At 37.9% G+C, this 27,141-nt stretch overlaps 1 protein-coding gene across 1 annotated transcript; it reads left to right on the plus strand.

Annotated features, from left to right (window-relative positions):
• The first annotated feature begins 21,301 nt into the window (after positions 1-21,301).
• LOC149819982 (transcription factor ORG2-like) lies at positions 21,302-25,074 on the plus strand. The gene is made up of 2 exons (XM_089981713.1): positions 21,302-21,625; positions 24,634-25,074. Exons 1-2 carry the CDS (start codon positions 21,302-21,304, stop codon positions 25,072-25,074), a joined length of 765 nt encoding a protein of 254 aa, XP_089837839.1.
• The last annotated feature ends 2,067 nt before the right edge of the window (positions 25,075-27,141 follow it).

The following is a 27,141-nucleotide window of genomic DNA, read 5'->3' on the forward strand; positions in this document are numbered from 1 at the left end:
TCTTTCCCAACGAATTACCCCCTCTACAGGAAGTCCAACATCATATCGATTTACATTCTAGCATGGTATTGCCCCATGCCCCGTATTATCACATGAGTTCTATAGAGTATGAAGAACTTCGTAGACATGTTGAAGAATTATTGACTAAGGGTCACATTCGTAAAAGTCTTAATCCATTTGTGGTTCCTGCCCTTCTTGTGCCCAAGAAGAATGAAATATGGCGGATGTGCATTGATAGCCAAGCTATCAATAAAATAATCATCAAGTATAAATTTCCTATTCCTAGATTGGATGACTTTTTGGACCAGCTGACTGGTTCAAAAATATTCTCTAAGTTAGATTTACGTAGCTGATATCATCAAATACGAGTTAGGCTTGACGATGGATGAAAAATTGTATTCAAAACTCGTGATGGTTTCTATGAATGACTCGTTATGCCATTTGGCCTATCCAATGCTCCATCTACCTTCATGAGAATCATAAATCAAATTTTATGACCTTACATTGACAATTTTTTGATCATTTATTTTGATGACATTCTCATATATAGTCGAACCGAGCCTGAGCATATTGAACACTTACGTTTAGTGTTTGATGTACTCAAAAGGGAACAATTTTATGCTTCTATAGATAAGTATGTCTTCTGGGCCATTGAAGTTTTGTTCCTTGGTTATGTGGTCTCGACGACGGGTATATCTGTTGATCCTTCAAAGGTCGGTTCGATTTGAGATTGGCCTGTGCCAAACTCCATTACTGTCGTTCGTAGTTTCCACGAGTTAGCGTCCTTCTATAGGAGATTCATTCTGCATTTTAGCAGTATCGCTACTCCATTGACTGATTGTATCAAAAGAAAGACCTTTCAATGGAATCTAGAAGCTCAACAATCATTTGAGCGTTTGAAATCTTATCTATGTTCGACGTCTATGTTAGCCTTACCCAATTTCAAACTTGATTTCGAATTGTCGTGTGACACATTTGGAGTAAGTATATGTAGTCTGATGAGTCAAGAAGGTAAGCCTGTTACTTACTTTAGTGAGAAGCTGAATGAAGCCAAACTGAAATATAGCACCTACGATAAGGAATTCTATGCTATCGTTAGAACATTAATGCATTGGAGGGATTATTTGGTGCATCGAAAATTTATTCTCCATACTGACCACGAGGCTCAACATAAATTAAATTCCCATAGAGCCAAATGGGTAGAATATCTGCAAGACTTCACATTCGTTTTGAAACATAAGGCAGGAAAGGATAATGTTGTTGCAGATGCCTTAAGCAGAAAAAATGTTCTTCTGTCTACCATGAAATTATCCATTTGGGGTTTTGAGGAATTCACATCATTATATGAGTCAGATAGTTATTTCTTGAAAATTATCAATGAAGTGAATGGTCATCCTCACGACAATTTCTCCCTGATTGATGGATTTTTATTTAAAGACAATTTACTTTGTATCCCCGATTGTTCTCTCAAACAATATTTGATTTCTGAGATACATAATGAGGTACATTTTGGTCGAGATAAGAATATGCATTTGGTGTCTTCAACATATTTATGGCCTTACATGCGAAAGGATGTGAATAGATTCGCAAAAAAATATCATACATGTCATATTGCGAAAGGAAATGCCACAAATGCAAGGTTATATTTGCCTTTGCCTATTCCTGAGAAACCGTGGCAAGATATAACAACGGATTTTGTTTTAGGGTTACCTAAGATCTCTCATGGTCTTGATTCTATCTTTGTGGTCGATGATCGATATACAAAAATAGCTTGATTTATTCAATGTAGAAAAACCATGGATGTATCTCATATTGCTGATTTGTTTGTCAAGAAAATTTACAAATTGCATGGCATTCCGAAAACTATCACTTCAGTTAGAGATGTTAAATTTATAGAACATTTTTTACGATAATTATGGAAGAAGTTAGGAACCAATCTATAATTTATTACTGTGCATAATCCTCAGACCGACGGTCAAACTGAAGTTGTTAATCAGTCTTTAGGAAACTTGTTGCGAGCTTTAATTAATGATAAACCAATGTTATGGTTTCAAATAATTGCACAAGCTGAATTTGCTTTCAATAAATCCGTGAATTGTTCTACTGGATTTAGCCCTTTTACTGTTTTGTATGGATTTAATCCTTGTTCTTCTGTTGACTTAGCTCATATTCCTATTGCTGGTCCTGTTTTAAATTCTGTTCAAGATCGTGTTTCTTTGTTGCAAGATATTCATGAACAGGTACATCTGAATCTTTAAGACAACATCAATAAGTATAAAGCAAGCTATGATAAGAAGCATCAACAGGTATTGTTTCAACTTGGAGATCTGGTATGTGTTACTCTTACTAAAGAACGTTTACCTCCTGAATTACATGGTAAGTTGGCACCTAAGCGCATTGGCTCTTGTGTAGTTACTGACATCATTAATTCTAATACTTATAGGGTTCAGTTGCCGCCTCAATTCACAACTTCAAACGTGTTCAACGTCAAACACTTGGAGTGGTACCATGGTGATGCTGAGGGAGAGGAGTCGACTTTGAGGATGGAGCCTTTTTAACCTGGAGGGGGGGATGATGCAGAGCATCCAGAGATTCAGAGTTTAGAAGCGGAGTTGAATCCTAATCCAACTCTCCAGACCCAATCTGGGCATCGTTATCCAAGGCGATCCACACGTTTGCAGGACATCTCTTGTCCTAGTGGATCTGTAGTTTAGCCGATGCTCGCCGTGCCTCCTTCTTTAGATGTTTGGATTTCATTGAGTTTTTATGGAATCGTATTCTTGGATATTTTATCGGTAGTCTTTATTTCACGTAATCTTTTTTATTTTTATTTTTTTTAGGAGCCAAATTCTACGGATCTGGAAATTTTTGGTGCCTTGTAGGATTCTTTTGTGGCACTACAGGGTGTATGGAGAACGCTAGTAGTTTTTTATTTTTTCATAATTGTATTTTCTAATGCATTTTTGTGCAGGATCGAGTTCGCTGCATGTTTTGGATCTGGATCAAGATCCATTTTCAAGAGGGCCCTAGTTGGCGCCATTTGGGAGTGGACCATCTTGGCCTTCATTCAAAATCCAGCCTTGACTATTCCAAGTCAATATGGCTATTGGACCTCTTAATATGCCCATGGCCAAAAATAACTCAAGTCAAAATCATTTTTTGGTGCATGGCTTGGGAAGGCCATTCCATCTTTATGGTGGCTCTTCCCAAGCTCCAAGGCCTTTATGAGTAGAGGTCGACCAAGGGGGAGGAAGTTACTTATTCATTTGACAAAAAAAAAAAGTTTGTTTGGTGGCTGGTTAGAGAAAACATTTTTGGTGAAAGAAAGTTCGAAGTTCATTGGTGTGTGGAAGGTGATCTTGAAAAGATTGACCTTGCCGTGTTGTGAAAACTTGAGATTTGTGGTATGGAACTCCAAGATCGTTAGAGGTGAAAAGCCCACACCAAGAGTTTCCTAAAGAGAGAAACAAGCAGATGATGCTTATAGTCTTTCAGCATATTCCATCCCATCCACCACTCGTCTCCCTCCTATTTATCCTTAACTCTCTTTCTAACCTTTCTTTTCTTTCTTTTATGGATTACTCTGGTAGATACCATTCTTCCGACACCACTGTCTGGTTGCGACCACTCAAAGCTGGCAGCAATGCCTCCCTTGACGCCATTGTAGGGGGTCTTCTCTTGAACTGACTCTAGCAATGTTGTTGTTGTTGCTGCAGGGAGTCTTCTATGGACATGACACAAGTGACAACTCTAACAAAGAAGGTAGGTCTTCTCTGCCCCTGAGGCAGGCGATAACCACTCGAATCGATAAGGGGGTTCTCCTTAACCCCTTTTTCTTTTGATTTTTTTTCTTCTGCCACTCACTTAGGCAGCAAGGCTTGTCAAACACGGTTGACCCTCTACGGTTGCCTCTCTTTAATAGTCGCCTGACAGAGGGATCTACTTTGCATTGTAGCCTCTTTTGGTAGGTAGCACCGCTGGTCGAGCCCAACGAGGGTTGTGTCCACGCCAATCTTCAGGCGACTATCGATGATGAGTCTTTTCTCACACCAAAACCATAGCTCTGATACCAATGTTGAAATTTAAAGATTGGTGGTGCACTCAGATTGAGAGAGGAGAAAATTGTGAGAAAAGAGGGAAGAAGATAGAGTTTGGGGAATCAGAAAAGGTGGTCTACGTCATGGGGGATCCACACTTGGATTCACCATCTTACTGTGCACAGGTGCTGGGCTCTTAAAGTCTCTCTTAGTGTAGTCGTTCCCTTACCCAGTTATAACTATTCCCTTAGTCCCAAACATGTTGGAAATCCAATGAGATATGGGCCCACCACTATGTTTGTAGCTCACATTTCAAGGGCCTACTACTCTGGGTCATTGGATTCTCTTGTGAGATCCAATGACTAAGTTTGGATATAATATATGAATATATACTTTGGATCTAATACCTGGACCCTGAATTCGTATCTGATATAGGTTCTATATATGAAACCCTATGGCCACACTGAATCCAACACAATCTACACTGTATAGGTGGTAACCTATTCTGGCTAACTCAATGAAAAAATTATGTCCTTTACTAATTCTTTTTCCTTTAGGATTTATATTTAAATAAATTGTTTATTAAGAATTAAGTGTTTAATATAAATGTCTAAAAATTATTTACATTTATATCTTTTTTATTAAAGTTTTCAAAATTAGGGTTTATGAAAAGCTAATTATGAAAATACATTTCTTTTAAAAACATCATGAAATTAGATGTTGAAATATAATAAATAGTTACAAGTGATGGACTCGATTAATCACGATTTATCGTGATTTGCCGATTAATCATGATTTGGTGAAAAGTTGACTAGCCATTTTTTTCATCAGATTAATCACGAGTTTTCGAGGAGCAAGGTTGTCGAGGATGAGTGTGGTTACTATGTTTCCAAGCATAGTTTTAATGCTGATAATTAATTGTTCTTTGTTGCAATCTTGTCATGTATTGCTACTAAGCTCAAGTAACTATTCACTAATCCCAAGCAAACAAGGTAGAACCATATCACAAACCTTTTTCTAAATATCGGTGAGGAAATTTTCATAGATTTGAAAAATCCAAATTTTTATTGAAAAATCCAAGTTTTTCTTGAAAAATCCAAGTTTTTCTTGAAAAAATCTCAAAAAAAATCAGCATATATATATATATATACAGTAAATGTAGAAATACTGAAAAAAATATGTATAATACGAAGAAACTATGCAGAAAGTGATTTTATGGCATTAAATCATGTTAAAAGTAAAACAAGATAGGATATATTTTCAAAATATCATTATCAGCCTTGAAAATACCATGCCATTTGCATAACATGAGATGTATTTTTTTATTAATATATGGGTAAAGCCATAGTTAGGGATGGCAATATACTTGGGGAAACGGGCCCACCCCGCCGGTCTTGTTTGGACCGAGGATGGAAGACATGAAACAGAGATGGAGGTTAAAATCAAAACCTTTGCGACGATGGAGACGGGGATGAATTTACGCTTTCCCCTGCCTACCCCTTCACATTCTCGATCCCCATTAGTTAACCATCCTCTCTTTCTTTAGAGATGGCAGTGGACCGAGGGAAAATGGGGCTCCACCCTGCCTCACCTCGTTTGGACTGGGGATGGAGGACATGAAATGGGAATGGAGGAGGGGATGAAAGTTAAAATCAAAACCCCTGGAGGGATGGAGGGCAGAATTTTGAGACGGGGCAAGGGTGGAGACCTTGTCCCCCTGCTCCTGGCCCTGCCCGGGTCCACTGCCATCCCTAGACATAGTTGCCACAAATGGGTACATGTATAGGTACGGTCACCTGAGGGCTTAAAAAGTTTCAGGTATATATTTGAAATGCATATTGATAAGGCTTCTATAAATATCCATACGAGTTTCTAATAAATCACTACAAGAAAACCGTGGATTAGCGACGGCCTCTATCCATCGCTAATCCGTCACTAAGCCGTCGCTAAACTGTTTAGCGATGGCTTAGCGACGGATTAGCGATGGATAGAGGCCATCGCGATTTTTTGCTCGCTAATTAGCGAAAAAAATTATCTGTCGTTAATTCCGTCGCTAATTTGCGACAGATTAGCGACGGACATTATCCGTCGCTAATCTGTCGCTAAATTTTAAAAAAAAATAAAAAAAAATTGATCCTTGTCGGGCGGTATTCCGGCAGCACTAAGCCGGACTTATACCGCACCCGACAGGCATTGCATGCACATAACGATCGCTCTGCCTTATCGCGAACCGGCGTCGCCGTCCTCCATGAACCGGTGCTCTCCGGCGTCGCCGTCCTCCATGAACTGGCACCGTCATCTTCCGTGAACTGGCGTCGCCGTCATCCTCTGTGGACCGGCGTCATCGTCCTCCATGAACCGGCGCCAACGTCCTCCAGCGATCGCCGACCGTCCTCCGTGAATCGACGTTGTTGTCCTCCGTGAACCGGCGCCGACATCATCCAACGATTGCCGACCGTCCTCCGGCGTCGCCGTCCTCCGTGAATCAGCATTGTCGTCCTCCGTCAACCGGCGCCGACGTCCTCCAGCGATCGCCGACTGTCCTCCGGCGTCACCGTCCTCCACTCTCATGTACATGCTCTCCAATAAGCTCTCCGACGTCGCTCGGTTTAAATCGAGCGCGGTCGATTTAAATCGAGCGCGGTCGATTTAAATTTCAAACAGGGAGAGAGGGAAAATTTCGCGCTTGGTTTAAATCGAAAATTAGCGACGGAAATTTTCCCTCGCTAATCCGTCGCTAATTAGCGACGGAAAATTTCCCTCGCTAAATCCCTCGCTAAAATGTTTTTCTTGTATTGAGAATTAGCGACGAAATACTTGTTGTCGTTAATTCGTCGCTAATTAGCGACGGATTAGCGATGAAACAACTTTCATCGCTAATCCGTCGCTACTTAGCGACGGATTCATTAAGAAAGTTTTCTCTAGCTAATCTGTCGCTAATTTGCGACGGAAAAAATCCGTCGCAAATTTCCGTCGCTAATTAACATTTTTCTTGTAGTGAATGTTGATAAAGTTTCCAAGAAAATTGAAACTAGTTTTTAAAAAGTTGATACAAAATATTTATTTTCATAAAGATACTTATAAATTAAAATAGTTAAATATACATATATAATCAAGCATTTCCATATAATAAAATTTCAATAAATTATAATATTTAAAAATCACAATAAAAAGTGACTTTGCAAAATGAAATTGTTGTTTATATGTAAAAAAATATTGATAGAAATTAGCTTGATACTCATTTATAATATAACAGTACAACCCTAAGGGAGGTAATTGGCATAGTGGGGTGGGGCCTTCGCTGCTAGACAGGCAGTCAAGGTTCGATTCTCATGGGTGTCAACCCTCTGCGTAGGGGTCCTAGTCTCAGGAGTTTGATGCTGACCGCAGGGTGACCATAGGTATGGCAGGTTGAGCCAGCGTGACCAGGTCCGGTGTGGTTTGTTCAGGTTCTAAATTTTAAAAGAAAAATGTAAGATGGTACACATTTTTCAAATAATGGGAACGAGTTTCTTAAACATTTGATACTTCTGTTTATAGTTTTCAAAACGAGATTTATACCGGTATCTGACAGTATCTAGTACTGATACACCTATACGTGACACATTGGTGTGTATCGAGTACTAATGCAACTATGGGTAAAACAAAAGTGTCATTTAAAGTTTAATAGCGATAATTTTATAAACAACTGAATTAAATTATCTTAATATCATATGATCATTGTCCCACTTACAGGGAGTTACCCTTGTGACTTATTTTTTTATTCATTATCTGATGTTCGATTTTCTTTATTTCTTTTTCTATTTTATATTCATCTAGGGGACCGTTCAGTTGGCACCAACTTTTACTCCACCACCAACTTTTGATTGGACCTTCTCTTCTCGTTTCCACTCTTCTTGCTTATCCCCACAAGAAGTACTTCATTAATCAAATATTATTATTAATTACCATCAACTTTCCAAGGAATCTGTTACCCTTTTTTGTTTTTAAAGCCCCACTGTTGTCACCTGGTTGACAAGCTTTGGTGAGAGCTAATACATTGACAATGGTTTGACATAGAACAAAAAAAATTAAAATGCTAACTTGTTAGTGCAATAATAATGATCTTCACGTTATATTGTATATCTCACACGTCTCATTGGACCGTGGTTAGGGAGCGTGGCTTAGCTATCATGATTACATCAAATAAGAAGAAAACATGGAGAGCGAGAAAAACTAATTCTTTATGTGTAATACTAAATCCGGATCCGAAATATATGTTAATACTAGATCCAGTACAAAGCAATAAAAACTAAGTTTTTTACATGAAATAAAAAGGAAAGAAATAGGATCAGATTTTGATCTGAATCAAAGTAGATCTGACCTAAAATATTGTTTCGATTCTTAAAGAAATCTGATTTAGCAAATCCCAATCTATATTCAGACCATATTGTAAGGATCCAAATTCGAAGTATATATATATATATATATATATATATATATATATATATATATATATAGAGAGAGAGAGAGAGAGAGAGAGAGAGAGAGAGAGAGAGAGAGAGAGACGAACATATTAGGCATATTAGACCCCATTTCTGGTTCTGCCCCATAGGTTTTAAGTGTTTTATGATAGATCTGAACCGTTAGATGTGTTTAGTATGCTTCATTTAGTGGGAATAGACTCTTGGATCATGTTTTTTTAACTAATTTTTTTTTACCGAAAAAAAAACTGGTACCTTCATAAACATTGATTTTGGATCACCGGAAAAACCTTATACAGGTCAGATTTTGGCAATCCAAACCCACTAAACAAAACCTATAGATCATATCTATGGTGTTAAATATGAGAAAAAATACTTAAAACTTTTTGAAGGAGCTTAAGGAGACATAACAAAAAAGGAGGCCTAAGGGACACATTCCCCTCTCTCTCTCTCTCTCTCTCTCTCTCTATATATATATATATATATATATATATTAAGAAAGAAAAAAATCATATCGGATTGTGAATTGAAACCAAATTAGATTTGACCTAAAATACTGATCCGATTCTTAAAGAAATCTGATTTATCAAATCAGAATCCTATCTGAATCCATATTTATGGTGTGCTAGATTTGAATTGGGTGTCTGTTTATATCCAAACCGTTTGCAGCCCCACCAGGAAGCGAGCACATGGGCACCCTTATTTTATGATATAAAATTAGGTTTGGCAATTAAAATTAAATTATTGGATCAAGAAGCGTATCTACAATGAGAACAGAGGGGAGCTAGGGATGTGTTAAGTGTACAGTTCCAGGAGGTTTTACCTGTCAACATCCAATAATTTCAACTCAATATCCTAATATTTGTCTTAGTTTACATTATTTTGTATAAATAGTTGGGCCTAATCCATGTCATTGTATGCAACTGTACGTATCACATATTTCATGGCTCTTTATTTTCCCTAATGATGCTAGTAGGGATGGTAAACGATCCAAACAGCTCTTGACTCGGCTCGGTTCGGCTCATCTCATCATGAACTTGTTCGTGCTCGATTCATATATTTGGCGAGGGGAGCCATGAGCAGCTTATTTATCTTGAAAGAGTTAGGCCCAAGTTGTGCTTGGCTGGGCGAGATCGGCCTCTGCTTAGCCCAGCCAGTCGGCTGGGCAAAGGGGCAGGTCTAGCAGCACATGATAGCTGCTGACAGGTTGTACCAGGCCCAGCCTATTGGTTGGGCAGGTGTCTTACAAAAAAAAAAAAAAAATCTTTTGATTTTTGTGTGCTAGGCTGACTGGCAGCCCTGACAGGGAACCCACATGCCGGTCTGGGCCTGTGTGGTGACGGCCAAGCCCAGTCGGCTGGGCGGAAGTCGAGCCCCAGCCGACTGCGTCAGCTGGGTGCTGAAAAAAAAAATCCCAGCTGACCTACTGTTGGCTGGGCTGGGTGCTTTAAAAAAAAATGGTCTGTTTGAGTTTTTAGCCAACTCAGTTGGCTAGCTAGACTGAACTGAGATAGTTCAGTCTCAGCTAATTGGGTTTGGTTGGATTGGTTCCTATTCAGCAGGACTTAGACCCAGCAAGGTTGGCTGGGCCATGTAAAAATAAAAAATAAAAATAAAAATAATATTCAGTCATATATGCAAAATTCTAGATTTGGTTCAGTGTATGTAGTTTGGTTTCATTACATTCTAGGAATGAAACTTTTATGCATACGTAATATGTCGTTCCAAATTTATTTCTAGTGCAGGTACATATAAAAAATGATTATGTGCAGTTATATAATTAAATTTTCAGATTTTTGTTATTTGCAATGGACTTGGAAGATTCTTATATATATTGCCACTTAAGTTTTCAAAAGTCACTCATGAAAAAAAATCTATTGACAATTTTCTGATATAAAACAGAAATATGCATGCATGTTAAAAATAAGAATGGATGTGAATAGCTGATAAGGGTAGGGGTGACTTGTAGATGTCACCCAATTGACAGGACATCACCAGTTCTAAACCCATGGGTAGCATCCATTTGAGCAAGGTTGTAGCTGGTGTACTCAGAAGTTGGCAGGGGTGTCTAGCCAATGTGCTGTCAGTGATTGAAGGGATGGATGGATGTAAATCAACGTGCATATAATACTGATTTTTAATAATTTTTGTTAGGGCAAACCAAACGTCACCTTATGGTAGTTGAGAGAGCACCATTTTAAAAAATGATTCTTTCAAGAAAAACAAAAAAACTGAGAGGGAAAAGGAATCATCTGGTCAGCTTCTTGATCAAAAATCTTGGAGAGTGATTCTCACGTGATTTCAATTCAACTACTTGAAGTGCTTGTAGGCGTTCGTAATTAATTTCCACTATGCTCAAACCACACCTTTTAAACACCCCCACTTCAAATTCTCTAACAACTCTTCACAACTTCCACCTTCCCATTTCTCTCGATCTCTTTTTTCCCTCAAACTGCAAACAAAAAGCTCTCATTCACTCTTTCTTTCTTTCTTTTTTGATAAGCAACCTGGGGTTAGATATCTCTTAAGCCCTATGTGACAGAGGGATTCAAGCTTGGCACATGACCCCACTTACCACACGGGATACCACCTTGGTGGTCACTCTTTCTTTTTTATTGAACAGTCTCTGATGGCGAATGTGCATACGGCATCAATGAGTTGAAATGAACAATATGTTATTACTTATTTTTTTAAGTAAATCTAACTTGTAGATATGATCTATATCATCTATTTGGTGAACAACTTTTAAATCACCAGAATCTGGCGTGTACAAGATCTTTTGGTGATTAAAATTCAATGTCTATGAATGCACAAAAAATTCACAGATTAAAAAAGACATTTTTATGTCGAGAAAACATGATCCAAGGGTCGATCTCGAATAAATTGACTAAGCTGAACGCCTTCACAGGGTTACATTGAGTCAAAACAAGTTGCAGCTATGAGTTTCAACTCATTGATACCGGATGAACATCTACCAAAGATTTAGTCTCTCTCTTCAATGAATAGAAGCTTTACATTTTTATAATTCTTGAGTTTTTATTTATTGACCAGATCCTATACCCTATAGATATCATGTACTGTTTTATTGAAGACAAGTTTTGGATCATGTGATTATGACATACATGTAGGTTTTTTTCAAGATTTTAAAAAATCAATAGCTATCATGTACCAAAATTTCATGATCTAAAAAAACTATTTTTATGTTAAAAAAACACGATTCCTATCAAATAAAGTATGTTGTATGATTTCGAGTAGGTGTGAAGGTACTTCAGGAGCACCCTAGCATTACTATTATATATAGTCATTATATCATAACAAGTGAAAATGATTTTTTTATTTTTTTCAGGTTTTTGGTGATCCAACCTATAGATGTGATCTACAAGGTTTGCTCAGTAGAAAACTAATTTTGGATCCCGAAACCGTTATAAGTGAATTTTCCAATGACCTGAAAACACAATGACCCACAATGATTCACAAACTTTTATGCCTCGAAAAGCCTATGTTTCTATGTGTGTTAACCAATATTATTTTTTATTTTAATAGTTTTAACACGGGTCACATTATGATTGATACATAATATTTTTTTTATTATTTTTTTCTATATTATGTTAATAGTTTCAACACGGGTCACATTATGATTGATACATAATATTATTTTTTTGGCCGATACAAAATTATTCACTTGAGTATCGGTATCGGCCAATAAGCTGAAGCGATGGCCCAACGATTCAAGGGTACATGTGTGCCCAACAGCGCATATACACACATGAGAATATACATAGGGAATTAATTGCCCTCGGAATATATTTGCTACAATCATTTGTATATACAATTAATCTACATAGGGACTATACAAAACCCAGGAAAATGTACACACGCACAAGTACAATTGTACAAAACTCAGGCCAATGTACATATTGCTAATACAATTGTACAAAATACATACAAATGCATGGGAGCTTAAGTACAATGAAAGTGTTTATTCAATCTTATAGTGTAAAAGCTAACTCACTAGAAAACCAACTGACAAGTAGGAGGAATGAGTCATAAGTTTGATGACAGCCATGACTAATGCTTTGAGGTATGCGCATAATGGCCATGATATCTATGCAACAGTGACACCCCCAAGTGGGCTGGTGTCATGGTTGACACACGCGGACACGAAATCTGACATGTTTTAGTACAGGACACTTCGATGACACGCCCCAAAACGTATCAATAGTGTTTCGGCCCCTTAAAGACAAGTCTTTTGTTGCTTGTACTTTTTAAGGGGCATTTAATCAGCCCACGTCTCTCTCTCTCTCTCTCTATATATATATATATTTATATCTATCTATCTATCTATATATATGGATAGAGAGAGAGAGAGAGATCATCTACGTTTTTTATTTTTTAATAAGTCACATCACTAAAGAAAAGGTTTATTGGGGGAGAGGGAGTGACACTCCCATCTCACAATAGATATTACAAAAATGCCCTTGCAAGTGAGCAATATAAAATATTTCATAATAAATATATTATATTGATATAAATGTTTAGTCGTTTCCCAAATATTTAATAATACTTAACATAAGTTATTACAAAAGGTTTATTTCAGTGGTTTCCCAGCTTGTTTATCCATGTTTCTTGTTTAACATACCATGTTTGGGAGGAGGGTGTTGGAGGAGATGAGATGGCGTCAAGACAATTATTTGAGTTGGGCTGGAACTAAGAAGGTTACAAATCTTCACTTAAATGTTCTTTCAACTCTTTTCACAGTGAAAAGGTATTTACAACTTTTTACTTTGAAGGAATTTTGATAGGTAGTTAGTTACCAAAAGATGTTTACCTTCGAAGGTTAGTTACCGAAAGACATTCACCTCTCTCTCTCTCTCTCATGTTAGTTGTTTCATATTCATTTGGATCTAGGTTCAGACATTAGATTTGGATCAGAAACAATATTGATTCCATAACATTGATGCATCGTATTTGAAATTGGAGTCACATATGGACCTAGAATCTCTATATAAAATCCATATTTAGGTTGAATATCAATGGAATATTTTTTTGTCAGATCTAACTAAATGAACTCATATTCAATTGGATATTTGATGCATATCTAAATTCTTTGGGTTCTTAATAATAAGGTCAACATGGATTGGATTTATTCAAATCTTTGGTCCGAACTTAAACCTTTTTTTTTATATCGATTTAGATTCACATATTTAAAGTGTTTTGGATCAAAATCACTGTTTGGAATCCGATATATGGTTGAATTCATATCTAATCTAATTCATCAATAGCTTGTAGATGTAAGTTTTTTTTTCTATTATTATTAGGAAACTTGAGACTTGGGTGGGCTTAACAAATTAGATAGTTGATTGAAATGATGAGCAATCTCTTATTTATTTTTTAATGTTACTTATGCTTTTAGTTTGTAATTTTCAGTTAGTTTATTTTTATTAAAATCGAATGCATTAATTATTGGGTAAAACTTAGTAGCTTTAAAAGTATACCTAATTTTTTGCATTGTAATCCATATTATATGTAAATTTGTTTTTCAGACAAGACAATGATTTAAATATTACTTGTTTGTCAAAAAATGTAAATGTTAATTATTCAATTAAATATGATATATTTTTTCTCTACATTCTTTGCTACTAAAGCTATAAGTTCCCATGTGAATAGTTGAAAGCTTGAATCACTCAGGGAATTGTTTATGATTCCAAACAAAAGAGGGAGTCCACAACTCCTTTCAAATCTATTTTCCTTCAGAATCTAGTAGTTGTACTTCCCCCAACTCCTTGCAATTCCCTCCAACACAGATACCACCTGCCATTTCTTCAAATGCATAAGAGCACATGATTCCATCCCAGCTGCCAGATTCCAAACAAGGCTTAACTGTGTCTAGAACTAGTACTGTAGTATATCAAACCACATCCAGACCTGAACCTCAACTATGAGTTTCAAATCAAATCAAATCTGGATTTAAAACTAGACCCAGTGTTAGTTAAAACCTGACCAGGGGTGGACATTGGGTCAGACCAGGCTTCATATCAGCCTGGCACATTATTATCAGGTTTGGGCTGCGTCTTCCATTTGCAGCCTGGGCCTGACTCATATCAGGCTGGATACATGCTTGTCCAATGGGTACCCGGTCCAATATCCACCCGTAAGCTTGATCCATGTCCGACCTGTTTGCGACCGGACAATGCATTCAGCTGGGCCTCATGGCTCACAACCAGTCCCATCTTTAGCAATGTCAACGAATCAGATTTTATCCGATATTCGACCAAATTGTTTAGTTGCATTTGGTAAGTCAAAACCATATCCAATTATAATCATATAGTTTTTGATTTGTTTTTGCTACCGAATCAGACAAGTATCTGAATTTGATGGATATCTGAATCTGTTGTAAAAAGCTTACTTGATCTGAGCTTTTCACCATCCAAATCTGAACCTGAATTCGAATTCGTTTAACCAATAAGTCAAATATGGTATTTGATTACACCTGATCTGAATCTGAACCCGAACCCGAACCGTTTACATTCCTATCCATCTTCAATGCTGAAACTATGTTCAAGTATATTCTTTCCTTTGTGATAAGGTACCTGAGAGAAACTTTAATGATTTATTTATCTTTGATGGTCAAATGGCAGATCTATGACAAAAGATTGTCATTTCCAACTACTCCTAAGGTTCAAGACCAATGAGCATAGATTTTTTTAAAGGGAATCCTAAGTAAGCATCAGGTCCCCACAACCAAGATTAGTTGTCAAAATAAAATTTTCAGATAATACCTTAAGTTGCTATAAGTATGATTTGATTCACAAACTGAATCAAGTAAACCTCATTATACCAAAACATCAATATTAAACTGATGCTGATTAGCCCCAAAGGGATTTGGTGTAGTGGGATGGGACCTACGCCGGTAGTCTGGTGGTATACGTTCAAATATCATGGGCGTCAGCGACTCCCTGGGACAAGGGTAAGCCCACGAAGTTTTACGCTGCCAAAACAATGACCGTAAGTATCACAGGCAAAGCCAGCACAGCTAGGTCTCTGATCTTGGGGGTGGTTTCTCCGTGTAAATATCAAAAAAACTTATGGTGATTAATTAATTTTTCTTTGTTGCAATTTTGCCATCTCTTCTTCATCTCAATATCACAACCTTACACTTAAATAACTTCTCATTAATCCCAAAAGAAAACAAGGTAGAACCATAGTCACAAATCTCATTCTAGGGAAAATAGTGATGAGAAAAAAATTTGTCATATTTTGAATATTCCAGCTTTTTTGAGGAGAATATCAGTATGTATAAAATATAAAATATAAAATATAAATGATATGAGAAAAAATAAGAAAAGAAATATGGCTGGTACAAAAAAAAACGCTTAGAAGGTGATTTTATTGCATTAAATTGTGATTAAAACGCAATAAAATAGGTGATTATCGGCCGTTAAGAACATCACAATATTTTTTTACTGTATATGTGAAAAACAAAAGTGACATTTAATGTTTAATAGTGACAATTTTGTAATCAACTGAACTAAGTTATCTTAATCTCATATCATCATTGTCCCACTTACACGGACCAAACCTTGTGATTTCTATTTCTTTAATTATTTCTGAGGATATTTTTTTATTTAATTTTTTTATATATTCAATCTAGGGCTGGCGCCATTGGACGTGGGCACCAACTTTTATTCCACCTCTAAGTTTTCATTAGACTTTTTCTTTTCGTTCCATCAAAACCTGAACCAGATAATGCCTTTGTACTCATGTTGTTTCTCATCCCCAGAAGAAATACTTCAAATCATTAAATATTTATTTATTTATTTTTTGATATTTACACGAAGAACCCACCCAGTATCAGAGACCTAGCAGCGCGCTGGCTCTGCCTGCTGTACTTATGGTCGCTGCTGCTGTCCTGCCAGCCTAAAACTCTGTGGGCTTACCTTTTGCCCTTAGAGAGTCACCACACTTCGGCTTGCCAAGGGATTGTCACCCATGGGATTTGAACCTAGGTTCCATGCCGATATGTCAAACCCCTTTGGGGTAATATTTATTTTTATTTGCTATGAACTTTCCAAGGAACTATAAATATATATATATATATATATATATATATATATATATATATATATATATATATATATATATATATATATATATATATATAGAGAGAGAGAGAGAGAGAGAGAGAGAGAGAGAGAGAGAGAGAGAGAGAGTAACCTGTAACAGTGGATGGACATTGTGTCCACTGTTAGTTGGACACCCACCGCTGATCGCCTGTAATGAGCCGTGGGCGCATTTTAAGTGAAAAACACTTTTTAGCAGCGGTCGCTACTGCTGCTAATTCTTTTTTTTTTTTTTGCGCAAAATCAAAGTGTCCGACCCTTGTTTTGGGAGAGCTAAATACATTGTCAATGGCTTGACATACAACGAAAATTAAAATGCTAACTTGTTAGTGTAACAATAATGATCTTCACGTCGTTATATATATATCTCATATCTCACACGTCTCATTTGAGGGGGGATGGCTTAAGCTATCATGATTACATCAAATAGGAAGAAAACGTGGGGATCGAAATAACTAATAGAGAAGATAATATTAACAAAGATCCACTTGCCTTATTCCCATTTTTCTAGGCTCATTAAACAGTTTAATTGTTATGTTGAGCAAGTCTAACACATGTTGGCCACGATGGAGTTAACTCAAGCACATGAAATTTCATGAAAAATGAACTGGAGCACGTGCCTCCTGTGGATGGCTCGTGCTACTTTTTTGCATTAATAATTATTCTTTATATATATTAAATGGTGATGCAATACCCAAAAAATGTAATCTTTTCAAAATATTGCTTACTTGTATTCTTTATTGTTGTTTTTTCACATATTTTTTTACATTTTCCTATATCCTGATCATCTCAAAAACCAAGTTTCAATGCAATATTTGCCCACAAGGGTTCCGCTCATTTGATAGGGATGGTTTGTGAATGTTTTTGTTTTTGATAGAGAAAGCTGGGGTTAGGCAGACCCTACCAGTTATACAACCATATACCATTGGGATTTGATCTTGCAACATCCCAACACAAGGTGACGTGCACTAACTGCTCAGACAAGTGGAGCCCCCCTGTTGGTGATGACTTGTGAATGTTACCAAGTTGACGAGATGTCACAAGTTTGAAACCCATGGGTGGCATCCCTTCGAAACAGGGTGTAGTCTCCGATGGGCACGGAAACCTCAAGGATTTTACCAACAGGAGGCCAGCCAATATGTAGTCCGAGAGTTTTTTTTCTTGGATTATCCAAAAAAAAAAAGTTTCAATGGAACATTTAATTTGTTGAAATCAAACCATCCTAGTTGCACCTTTTTTTTAAGATAATGGAGAAAAAACTGTCTCGCTCACTGAGCTCATTGGCGTAAAAGCCAAGTCCCCTGGCTGGCAGGAGAGTACTCTTAAGGGCATATAATTATATAAGATTATTCTGGTACAATATATTATGCATAAGCGCAGCTGTCAATGGATCGGCATTCTTTGTTTCATCTGATCCTACCAATTTTGGATCTACCAGAACTGCCCGTACAAATTCAAACCTTAACCTACAAAACACAAGATCTAACCCTAATTGTAGGGAATATGTATGATAGCTAAAAGCCACTTTGAGTAAGATACATGATCAAGTAATAGGAAAAGGAAAGACCAAAAAAGAAGAGCAGCTTTATTACATTGTTTTGAATGAGACTAGGAGTTTTATTTACCCTTCACTTTGCTTAGTGTTAAATTTTTTCGTAAACTTTTTTTAAATAGCAATGCACAAGTCTCTCTCTCTCTGCGGGAGGAACCATCCAAAGTTACAAACCATGGAAGGTCAAAACATTACAGACAATGATAAGCCAACGACTCCCTTTCATCTATTTGTTGTTTCATGGATTAGACCTTCAATATTTTATCTCTACAAAATCTTCTCAAAAAGAGTAATTTATATAGTAAAAAAAACATGTTTTAAATTATGAGATTTTGATAATGGCTTTTAATAGTATTAAAAATCAATGGCCGACAATGCGATGAAATTTACAAAGCAAAAACTACGTTTTTGTGTTTTTTTTCTTTTTTGATGAGGAACCCTCACCAAAGCGAGGAGAATCCCAGGTGGGGCCCACGATGACCATCTTAACTGGCTCACCTCTGTAGACACCCGTGCACCAGCGGGGTTTGATCCGGTGCCTTCATCTCAAAACCCTCACAACCACCCGGCTGTCCACGGGCCACCCCTGCTGTAAGAAAAAGAAAAAACACAGCAAACGTATCCTCAGGTCCCATAAAGTAAATATCTCCAGGCAAAGCAGGTTATATGTTCCCCCCCCGAACAGGGCAGTTAGCTACATCTCATGTTCGGGGGTCCCAAAGAGCACCACGTATGTAAGCATGTGTGTCTCGTATCCCCATGTTTGTCAGCATTAATTAGCGTTGGAGTTTGATGCGATTGCAAAGACTTAAGTACCCTCTCCTCCATTGGTGCAAAAAAAAATGACGATTCTTGAAAAAGAGTGGTTATTAAGACTTAAGTGCCCCAAAGATGATTATTTAAGACCCAGTCTATGCACTGCAAGATTATCCGAGAAAGAAATCTCCCCTGGAGGAGGCCATGAACATCAACCCTCTGACTCTCTCTCTCCCTTCTATTTCGGCTTCTGTGCACATCCATTAGAAGATCATACATTGCTCCATCAAGCACCGACTGACCTGCACATTGACTGTTGTGGAGCCTGATTCAGAGTTTTTACCCTTACAGGAGGAGGGTTTGGGGGCTCATCCCAGCATGGGTAACATCATTCAACTAAATGAGTTGTAGATCCTAATTCAGAGTTTTTACCCTTACAGGAGAGGGGTCTGGGGGCTTCTCCCAGCGTGGGTAGCATCATTCAACTTGAAGAGTTGTGAAGTTTGATTTAGAGTTTTTACCCTTACAAAAAGGGGGGTCTGAGAGCTCCTCCCAGTGTGAGTAGCATCATTCAACTTGAAGAGTTATGGAGTCTGATTCAGAGTTTTTACCCTTACAGAAGGGGGGTCTGAAGGCTCCTCCTAGCGTGTTCATAGCCTTTTGCCCTTACAGGAGGGGGGTCCGGGGGCTCATCAACCCTCTCACTCTCTCTCTCCCTTCTATTTCTGCTTCTGTGCACATTCATCAGAAGATCCTACATTGCTCCATCAAGCACCGACTGACCTGCACATTGACTGTTGTGGGTCCTTACTGATGAGCTGCCTCTAAATTTATTCGACTCAGAGTCCTTACTGCACTTGGAGTTGAGTTGTTGTATTTTTTGTTGTTCGGTGGGTGGTGAGGCCCTCCTCTACTCTCTCAAGACTCTTAGCTTGAGCAATCTTTTTTTTGATGATTGTGGTTGTAATGTATCGTTGAAGTTAAAATGGGGAATGAAATGACAATAGAAATCACTGAAAATTTACAGAAATAAACTAGACTCAATAATAAAGACACCACTTTTTACGGATTCAGAATATGACCTCCGGTTAGGGAGATATGGCCCTGACAAGTTGGTCCTAATTCGGGTAGCGATTTAAAACGATTTGCTTATTGAATAACACTACAAATCGCTATAGCGATTTGCGGAAGAATCTACAAATCTCTATAGCGATTTGCGGAAGACACTACAAATCGCTATAGCGATTTGTAGTGTCTTCCGCAAATCACTATAGCGTTTCGTTGAAGACCCGAAAATACTACAAATTGTTGTAGGAAAGCCCGATAATACTACAAATCATTGTTGGAAGGCCCAAAAAAAATTTGGTCCGGAGGGCGCTGCCCCCCGAGCCCCCCGCCAGGGGCGGGTCCCCTAGATCCGCGCCGGGGAGGAGCCCCCGGACCCCCCTTTTGTAAGGGCAAAAACTCTAAATCAGGCACATAAGTAGAGAGCGAAGGGAGAGAGAGTGAGAGGGTTGGTGTTTATGGCGTTCTCCAGGAGGAACTCTTTACCTCCCTTGATTTCTTCTCTAGAGAGAGAGAGAGTTTTACAGTGTTTTACGAAGAAGGAAGAAGAAGAAGATGACGATGGAGCAATGTAGAATCGTCTGTTGGATGTGCACAGAAGTAGAGAGAGAAGGGAGAGAGAGAGTGAGAGGGTTGATGTTCATGGCCTTCTCCAGGAAGAACTCTTTGTCTCCCTTGATTTTTTCTCTAGAGAGAGAGAGAGGGGGTTTTACAGTGTTTTACGGAGAAAGAAGAAGAAGACTTTGAAGAGTCAACATCATCCTCGACTTTCTGGATAAAAGACATGTTTGTCCTTTTTTTGAACAGAGAAAGAAAAAGACTTTGAAGAGTCAACATCATCCTCGACTTTCTGGATGGAGGATATGTTTGTCCTTTTTTTGAACTGTTTGTTTTTTCTTTTTTGAATGAAGGGTATTTTTGTCATTTTCTCAAACCATCACTTTATGAGAAGAATAGCAAGAAAGGGTACTTAAGTCTTTGCAACAACACCAGAGTCCGATGCAAAGTTATGTCAACATACACTGGAATACGAGGCCCATGTGCTTGTATACGTGGTGCTCATTCAAAGCCCCGAGCATAGACGTGGGATTCAGTGAATCATCGGGGGCGAACATACACCACCCTCTCATGTCCACGACACAACTATCACAAGTTGTAGATTTTGAACCCTTCTTTGGTTGCATCTCTCTCTCTCTCTCTCTCTCTCTCTCTCTCTCTATATATATATATATATATATATATATATATATATATATATATATATATATATATAAAAGATCCATCAGGAGTGGCCTCCCAACACCAAGAATGTTTATACAGCCACCAATCAGAGTGCCTCCAGTTCCTTGTGTAGCGGAGGATTTGATGACATGTAGAGATACAAGTGAAGTGGAGGACCTCCCGTGCATTAGTTGGAGCACCATGGATGGAAGCAACTTCCAGCAACCTTTCTTTCAGTTCGCTTCTGATATCACAGCCACCTTCGATGATGCACAGGGGCCATGCACCATGGACGGTGATCATTCCGTGGTGAAAAAGCTCAGTCACAACGCCAACGAACGACACCGGCGAAAGAGGATGAACACCCTGTACTCCGAGCTTCGATCGCTTTTGCCTAACATTGACCAAAAGGTACCTTCCTTTATGCATATCCAAATCTCACCTTGGTTGTCGCCCAAAATGGTATCATATAGAGAGAAGTTCCATACTGAGCTTAGCAAAACAAAAACTGAAGCTTTTTGGTGTTTGAATTCATGCAAGTCACACTGTCTAGATGTTCAAATGTATGGCCATAACCAGTACCTGAAAATGGGTATACTTTTAGTCTGTTGAGGAATTGAAGTAGACCATATCCATCCAAGATTGCATTGCACATGTTATTTGGCAATGGGGAAACCATGACCTGAGTGGTACGTCCCTGCCAGGAGGAGTTCTCGGGCACACCCATAAAGACCTCAATCGCCTCGTCGCAAAACCGGTTCCATCAAAGTGAAAAACCCAAGGAATTGAGCGTCACTCGCTCGGTCGCGTAGCAGATCCAGTAATCGAGCCTCAGCCCGCCCCTACTGTTTATTCACAGGACATTTGTCTCGAGATTCGAACACTAAATGTTTGTGAAACACCTGAACAATCGTGCTCATCTCTAACCAGGAGAGAGAAGCTCGCATGGGCAGATTCAATGGAGGTTCCACTTGTCTGGTAGGAGCAGTTAGTGCACACGTCACCTTGTGTTGGGACGTTGCAAGTTCGAACCCCAAATGGTATTGTTGTATAACTGGTAGGGGTCTGCCTAACCCCAGCTTTCTCTGTCGAACCAAAAAAAAAACTAAGAGATTTTGTGTTTTGTGTGGCCTAACCAGGCCTTGAGTAATAGACAAAACAGAATAGATATTAGTGAGGCGACAGCTTATCAACCTGTCCTATTTTTAAGCTTCCAACCCCAAACTCTCAAAGTTTTAAACAATGAGAGGATTCTTTTCTCAAGAAACCCCATTTTGTATTTTTATGTTATTTCTTGGCAATATCTCTGGAGCAGAAGGCAAGAATGACGACATCACCTTTACATTCTGTATGTGTCCCTCTTTGTGGTTTACCACGTGGTATTCATCCAAAATGCAAACAGACGGCCACCATGAGCAAAAACGCTCATGTTCAGCATGATCTGATCTGCTTCCCAAAAAAGAAGTTACAGCCATATGGGGAATGCAAATCCTTTTCAACCATTGACTTTCATAAAACTAAAAAAAACTAGCATTGATAGTTGCCCTAGTTTTTTTTCTAAGTATTTGAAGAGCTGTGGAAATACACAATTAAATTTATGGTGTTTTTTTGAAATTTTGACCGTATAAATGTGATCTATATGCTTGTTTCTATAACAATCACTTCTTGGAGTATTTGATAGATTTTTATAAGGTTTAAAAAATCAACAGCCTGCAATGTTGATAAATTTTCAAAGCTTTAAATACCATTTTTTCATTCAAAATGCATGATTAAGTGCCGATTTATAGTAAATCAATCATGCTACACACACACACACACACATATATATATATATATATATATAGAGAGAGAGAGAGAGAGGGAGAGAGAGAGAGGGGGGGGAGGGATTCTCTAATTTTGGACCATTCTAGTTCAAAGTTAGGAATATTAAACCAACTTAAATTAACAAAACACTAGCGTTCTGAAAATTTTCATTAATTTTCAGGAGGAAAAATTCCACTTCTCTCTCTCTATATATATTATGAACAGTTGTATTTTTACTTTTTTCCTAATATATTATTGGTACTTTATTTGGGACAGTCATGTCTCCTCCTGACACCAATTCAGCTTCTGAAAATATGAAAATTTAAAACATGCTATCGCCTTAAAGCTGTTTTGATAATTTAGCCTACTTAGTACAGTACAAAATTTTAATGATATATATAGAGAGAGATATGTAAACATGCTAAATGAGTTTTTTGAGCCTTTTTCATTTTATTTTTAAATTCTGACTGTGCAGCTGTGGTTTACATGATTGTATAGAGTTTATCTCTTGGAGAGTTTGATTCCAACCCATGGGTGGATTTTTATAAGGTTCAAAAAATCAACAGTTCAAAATCTTTGTAAATTTTTGAGGCACCAAGTATTTTTTTTTCAAGAACACATGATCCAAGTGCTGATTCCTAGTAAATCAATCATGCCCAACACATCTATGGGGTAGGAATAACGAAATAATCGACGAAAAACCCATTTAGCATGTTTGCTTTTATATATATATATATATATATATATATATATATATATATGCTTGTGATAGCATCCTGCCACCAGTTTACCATGCTTTTGAAGGTTTTTTTTCATGTTTTCCTTAAATCTGACCATACAAATGTGATCTACATGCTTGATTTTATAGGGATCAACTCTTGTATCATCATATTATAATATAAAGGTAGTTTTTTTATAAAGTTTAAAAATAGACAGTATAAAATTTGTATAAATATTCAAGGCTTAAAAAATCATGTTTTTTTTATCAAAAAAACATGATCCAAGTATGGTTTCCTAACAAATCAACTCTGCGGGCCAGATTTACTAAAAACAACTTGAAAACAGCCATTCGCTTACAGTAGGCCAGAAAAGATATGGCAATAGTGTACCAACATATGATATCATGGTATAGAACCGCCATATATTTTTCCATATATGTATGTGTGCGTGTCATTAGTATTTGTTAAAAATCATGCTTTGTATTGAATCAATATAATGGAAATTTGATTTTTATTACATCAAGTTCTAGTGTAATATGAGCCGTTGATATTTGATTGCTCTAGAAAGACAAGTATGAATATGCAAAATTTAATGCATGTTTTCTGGTAAGTAATTTATAAAGGATACATCTATAACTTCAAGGAAACTAATGCTCAAAACATTAACCCTTTGAAACTGTTTAGGGTGGTTTAGGAGATAAAACTGTTATATATATATATATATATATATATATATATATATATATATATATATATGATCTGAGAGCATTTGAAACTGGATCTTTGCATGTTCCTGCAACTAAATACAAGAAGGATGTCTGATAGTAGTAATACACATCATTATCAGAAGTTAACCAGTTCTGGTATTCACATTGGTCCAATCATGCATGTGGGCAGAAAAAGCCGAGTGTCCCTGCAACCGTTTCTCGCGCATTGAAGTACATTCCTGAGTTACAAAAACAAGTAGAAAGCCTAGTGCAGAAGAGAAAAAAGATCTTGGAGAGAGTCTCAAGGCAAGAAAATCACAAGTTCCGCGATAGGAATGCCAGTGATCCTGTGCCTCTGGCCCCCACAGTATTAGCGACAGGAATCCATGAGAATGAACTGTTGATTCAGGTTTCTGCTACAAGAAGACAAGGGTACCACCTTTCAGAACTGGTGAGGAACTTGGAGGAAGAAGGGCTTCAACTACTGAATGCATCTACTTTTGAATCCAATGAAGACAGAGTCTTCTACAGCCTGCATCTTCAGGTTACAGTTATTATTTCTGCTGTCAATAGTTCATTTGAAACAGTCTTTCAGCTCAGAGCATTTTTTACTCAAGCTAGTAGGGGATGAGCCCATGACTAGACTGCAGACACAGACATGGTACTAGCTTGTCATTTGGTAGTCAACATGGGCGATGGCTCATGATGGCTTCTAGCCTGAGGCCTGGGCGGCCCTATGGTCCAAGCCGACCAGCCCTCCATGGGCCGGGTTTGGGTCAAGGTTTTAGGCTCGGGCCTGTTATATAAGTGGGCGGGGTCCAGGTCAGCCTGCAGGCTATCGGGCCTGAGATATTTATTAATTATTAATAATATAAAATTTTAAATATTAATTAATTGCAAACTATTAATATTTACCTAATTAGTTCCATCAGTTTTATGAAAACTAGAAAGATAATTAGTTTGGTACATGAAAACTTGTTAATTATTTATTATTTAGCTAATTTGTTGGGTTTGGGCCGTGCCCGCTTCACATTGGCCCATTGGGCAATGGGCCAGGTCGTGGGCTGCTCTTCAAACCGGAGCCCGTTAAGAACAGGGCCAAAGCTCGGGACGTTAGTAAACAGGCAAAGCCCAGTTGGCTGAGTTCTAAACGGTCTCGGGCCGGGCCGATGCCCACCCCTACTCTTGTCTAGCTAAGATACTGCCTTCTCATGTTTAACCCACATTGTCAGAACCAATCTGACTACCCAACTCCTTGGAATAACTCCTGCATTGGTTACATGGGCCAAGTCTCAAGTTAGATTCCTGGTCTCCCCAGGGCCCCAGAACTTGGGTCTTAGACTCTTTCAAGTTTGTGTCCTAGTTCAGATTTACTAGACCATGGTTGAAGTTGGGTTACTAGTCGATGGGATCCAGAATCCATGGAGCCTAATCTGAACCTTGAAATGATACAGATAATCCAAGAAGTATTTGCCTATAAGCATGTCATTTCACAGTTTTACCCTATTTCCCTTGTAAGTCAGCTAGATTCAGGACCCTAAGGCTGCAACCATTTACTTCCCCAGTTGAGTGGAAGTCCACTAAAGTTAATTTGTGTTGGTGAAGCAGTTTGTAGAAGAAACTGAATTTTAGTTTACTGATGCTGCAGATCGAGGATAAATGTAAAGTGATGGACAGTGAAGCGATTCGACAGAAGCTAATCCTTCTCTCTGGTACAAGGGGACCGAAATAACTGAGATTAAACGATTGGTGGTGTTCATATGAGTGTGCAAATATTTACATGATCGTAAATTGCTTAAATGATCTAGGCTTTGTGCTTAACTACATCATATGGATGTGAGTGTTCTATATACCGGGAAGTGGTGCAGGCCTTAAGGTGAATGCCTTTCATTTTAAAAGGATCTTATACAAAGCAACAGGCTATTCTAAGTGTATTTAAATCTCACAATAGGAAAAACAATAAAACTTACCGACAAAGAACGTAAATGGTGCTCACTTTTGACACAATTCTTTTGTTTTTGGCCGTGACTAGAGAAATATGACAAACATGGCCAATTCACTACTCAAAATATGTCAAACATGGCCACTTGATTTTTTTTCTTGATTTTTACCCTTTTGTCACCTAAAAAACGAGACACTTAGTCGAACCTCTTGTCTAAGTTATCGCCTGAAAAAATCAGGTGCCATCTAAGTGTCGCCTGGAAAAAACAGGCACTATGTAACTTGTCCTTTGGAAAAATCAAGCGTCATGTAAGTTGACTGAAAAATCAGACTCCTAAATCTTTAGGCAATAAAGGGCAAAAGTGTCAAGTAAACAGTAAATTAGCCATGTTGGTCTTATATTTTAGCTTGCGGTTAGTAATGGTATTTCGATAAAAGCAAGGACGATTTAAGTAATTTTTCAAACTTAATCCATAAGGCCTTAAAAGATTGGATTCAAAAGGTGTGGAGAATTTCAAACCGACTCTAGCGCGGGATCATCTTGATGAAAACAGGATCTGTCAGAGCACTGGAAGGAAAATCTTATGTGATGTTTCAATATGAAGACTCCGAAGAGGATATAGTGAACTTGCACATATGGTGGGACGTGCTGTAACTTGATCTTTCACCAGATCTCTTATATTGTTACAGTTATATAAAAGTGTTTATAAACATTAAGGGTGAGCTTGATTGGGGGCGTAAAATGGTCGAATGAATT

The sequence above is a fragment of the Nuphar pumila genome, chromosome 12 (assembly GCF_984573655.1).
Source record: "Nuphar pumila chromosome 12, dmNupPumi1.hap1.1, whole genome shotgun sequence".
NCBI lineage: Eukaryota > Viridiplantae > Streptophyta > Magnoliopsida > Nymphaeales > Nymphaeaceae > Nuphar > Nuphar pumila.